General features: G+C 35.7%; 1 protein-coding gene across 1 annotated transcript; it reads right to left on the bottom strand.

Annotated features, from left to right (window-relative positions):
* Positions 1-2,785: 2,785 nt before the first annotated feature.
* LOC122899671 (60S ribosomal protein L32-like) lies at positions 2,786-3,197 on the bottom strand. The gene has a single exon (XM_044237640.1). The coding sequence runs from the start codon at positions 3,191-3,193 to the stop codon at positions 2,786-2,788; it is 408 nt and encodes a 135-aa protein (XP_044093575.1). The 5' UTR covers positions 3,194-3,197.
* Positions 3,198-3,502: the final 305 nt, after the last annotated feature.

Raw genomic sequence — 3,502 nt, 5'->3', positions numbered from 1 at the left:
CAGCCAATATGTGATTGGATGAGAAGAGTATATGGTTTAGGTGTGCTCATAGAGATGAGCAAATAGGAATGCATGGGAGCCCAATATCATGTCCAGAGCAAAAGATAAAATAAAATTTAGATCCAAGAATCTAAAACAACTCAGTTTGGGACAATTTAGTGTAGGGGTAAGTTATTCTTTCAATTTTAATAGTCATTAGTTTCTTCAGCAATGTATTCATCCTGATCATCAAGATCATCTTGAACTACTTTTATTGCATATATTGTTTTGATTTGGGAACAATAATAAAAAATGCAAAAGTAGATACCTAAGAGATTTTCAGGCATAATGATTAAAATTTAAAAATGATGAGTGCCTAAACTTTTGTTATCTAGAAAACACATTTCTGTAGAATACTTAATTGCCTAAAACAATTCAATAAATGAGATATTGTTAGCTAATTTTTATTGTATGCCACTCATAGAACATAATAGATATTTGCGCATGAGAATTATTATTATCAACGGTAAAAGGTAGAACTAACATACTGACTGAAGCAAAATGAAGACACATGTCGGGGTACATTTGAGTGCCTGGTGGACATTTTTCTTGATACCAAGTTCTATCTCTGTACTTCTTCTCATTTATAATAAAAAACATTTTATGTATTAGCCAATGTAAAGCTTACCACATTTGGTGCTCGGTTTTCCTTCCTGTAGATCCATATTTCTATGTGTTATAATTTTGTTTTTGCTTGAATGACTTCCTTTAGTATTTTTGGTAGTGAAGACTTTCTAGTGATACATTTTTGTATCATATGAATATTTGAATATTTCATTTTTAAATTTAATTTTACCTTATTTTAAAAAGTGTATTGAGGTGAAATTCATATGAAACTAATCATTTTAAAGTGGACAATTCAGTAGCATTTAGTACATTCACACTGCATAACCACCACCTCTATTGAGGTCCAAAATATTTCCATCATTCCAAAGTACAATCCCTTATGTATTAAGCAGTAACTCCCCGACTCTGCACTCTCCTGAGCTCTGGCAATCCCTAATCTACGTTCTATCTCTGTGAGTTTATCTATCCCAGATACTTCGTATCAGTGAAATAATACAATATTTGTCCTCTTGTGCCTGGCTTCTTCCACTAAGCATAATATTTTGGATATTCATGTTTCATTCCCTTTTATGGGTGAATAATATTCCATTGTATGTACATACAAGATTGGTTTATCTGTTCATCCACTGTTGGACATTTGGGCTGTTTCCACCTGATGAACATGTGTTCATGTAAAAATAGTGTATCAACTAAGTACATGTATATACATGTTCACAACAGCAGTGTTCTCAATAGCCCAAAGGTAGAAATAACTTATTCATATTTCTTGTGTGTGGGGTTTATTGAACCCCTAAATTTGTGGATTTGTAATTCTTGTCAGATTTGAAACATTTGAAAATTAATTTTTTCTCTTGCCCTCCCTCCTCCTCCTTCAAGGAATCTAGTTACATGTTTATTTGGTTGTTCAATGTTGCCCTACAACTCACTGATACTCTTTTTTTTTTTTTAACTCATTTTTCCCCCTCTGTGTTTCATCTTGGATAACTGATATTGCTGTGTTTTCAATTTCCCTAATCTTTTCTCCTACTTTGTCTAATTTGCCATCAATCCTAACCAATGTATTTTCCATCAGAGGTATTATAGCAATTTGCACCTTTTATATAATTTATAGATTTCTAATTAACTTTTGAACAGATGGAATACAGTTATAATGAATGCTTTAATAGTCTTATCTGCTAATTCTAATATCTGTGTCAGTTCTAGTTTAGCTTTGATTGATCAGTTGAGTTTTGCCTTCATTATGGTTTCCATTTTCCTGCTTCTTTTTAAGCCTATCATCTTTGTTTGGATGCCAGACTTTGTGATTTTTTGCCTTATTGGGGGTGGATATTTTTGTGTTTGGTTTGGGGCTTTCCTAAGTTATTTGGACATGAGTTGATTCTTTTGGGTCTTGCTTTTGACAGTTGTTAGGTGAAACTAGAGAAACATTTAAGTCCAGGCTTAAACATTCCTCACTATTGAAGCAGGACTCTTCTGAGTTACTCTGTTCAATACCCCATGATCCATGAGAAGTTTTATTTCAACAACTAGATTGACCTACACAGCATTCATTTAATCAGATAGACAAAGGCAGTATTCTTGGCCATGTGTGAGTGACAGGCACTGTTTGGTTTAACCATCTTGGTTGATTCTTCCCCAACTTTTCTGACACACAGGTACCAATCAGTACCTTCCTGAATATGGAAAAGAGATGTTCCAAATGTCTCGAGTTCCCTCTCTCTTTGCACCTTTCTCCTTTCCAGTACTGGTCCTATACACCTGAATAGTTTGGGTTTTCCCAGACTCTCAGTTCCCTCAACATAGTGATTTTCCTCTTTGCCTCACTTCCTCTGTCTGCACTGAAGCCTAGAAACTGTGGTAGTGTGGTTATCTGGGACAACCAAAGGGCTGAGCTCATCAGTTTTCTGTCTCAAAAATTGTTATCCTCACATGCCTGATATCCATTGCCTTGGAGACTGTTATTTTCTATATATATCTGGTATGATTTTTGGTATATATAATTTTGGTATATGATTTTGGTATATATAATCTGGTATGATTTTGTTGTTTATTTACTTTCAGATAGGGGATTGCATCCATTTTTATTACTTGGGAAGAATTAGCTGTCTTTTCTCCCCAGTTAATTTTTTTGTAGTTTTATGGTTTTATTAACACAAATATGACATGCACAACAAGCTGTCTATTCATTTTCTTCACTGTGCAGCCTGGCATTGGGATTGGTGACTCTGATTGCCAGCTGGGATGCTCTTTCCACAATAGCTTTGCAGTTCTTGGAGGAGACGTTGTGAGCAATCTCTGCATGATAAGATTTGTTGCACATCAGCAGCACTTCAAGCTCCTTGATGTTGTGGACTAGGAACTTCCTGAAGCCACAGGGAAACATGTGCTTTGTCTTCTTGTTGCTCCCATAACCAATGCTGGGCATTAAGATCTGACCCTTGAGTCTTCTGCGCACCCTATTGTCAATGCCTCTCAGCTTCTGCCAGTTGCACTTAATTTTGACATATCTGTCTGACTGGTGCTGGATGAACTTCTTGGTCCTCTTTTTAATGATCTTGGGCTTCACCAAAGGTCTGAGGGCAGCCATGATGCCTAGTAACAGATGGCTGTCACCTCCACAGGCAGCGCCGAGGAAGAGAGGGGATGGTGGAGTGCAAGGACTGATCTCCCCAGTTAATTTTTGATATCACCCCTTGATTCTCTAAACCATTCTAGCTTTCTGCCAAGAAATTTCCTTTTTCCAAGTCGACTTAATTTGGGTTTTTCCAACTTATGTCTAAAAAAATTATGATTAACAAACAGTAACATACATTACAGTAATGTATAATGTATACTGTAATACTGTATGTATTACATACATACAGTAACATCACAATCAAGTAACATACATGGATTT

The sequence above is a fragment of the Neovison vison genome, chromosome 1 (assembly GCF_020171115.1).
Source record: "Neovison vison isolate M4711 chromosome 1, ASM_NN_V1, whole genome shotgun sequence".
Taxonomy (NCBI): Eukaryota; Metazoa; Chordata; class Mammalia; order Carnivora; family Mustelidae; genus Neogale; species Neogale vison.
The sequence above is the reverse complement of the archived record's forward strand: the minus strand, read 5'-3'. Positions and strand labels throughout refer to the sequence as shown.

Coding starts and splice junctions, on each gene's coding strand:
- LOC122899671 (XM_044237640.1), bottom strand. CDS start 3,193: ATGGCTGCCCTCAGACCTTTGGTGAAGCCCAAGATCATTAAAAAGAGG.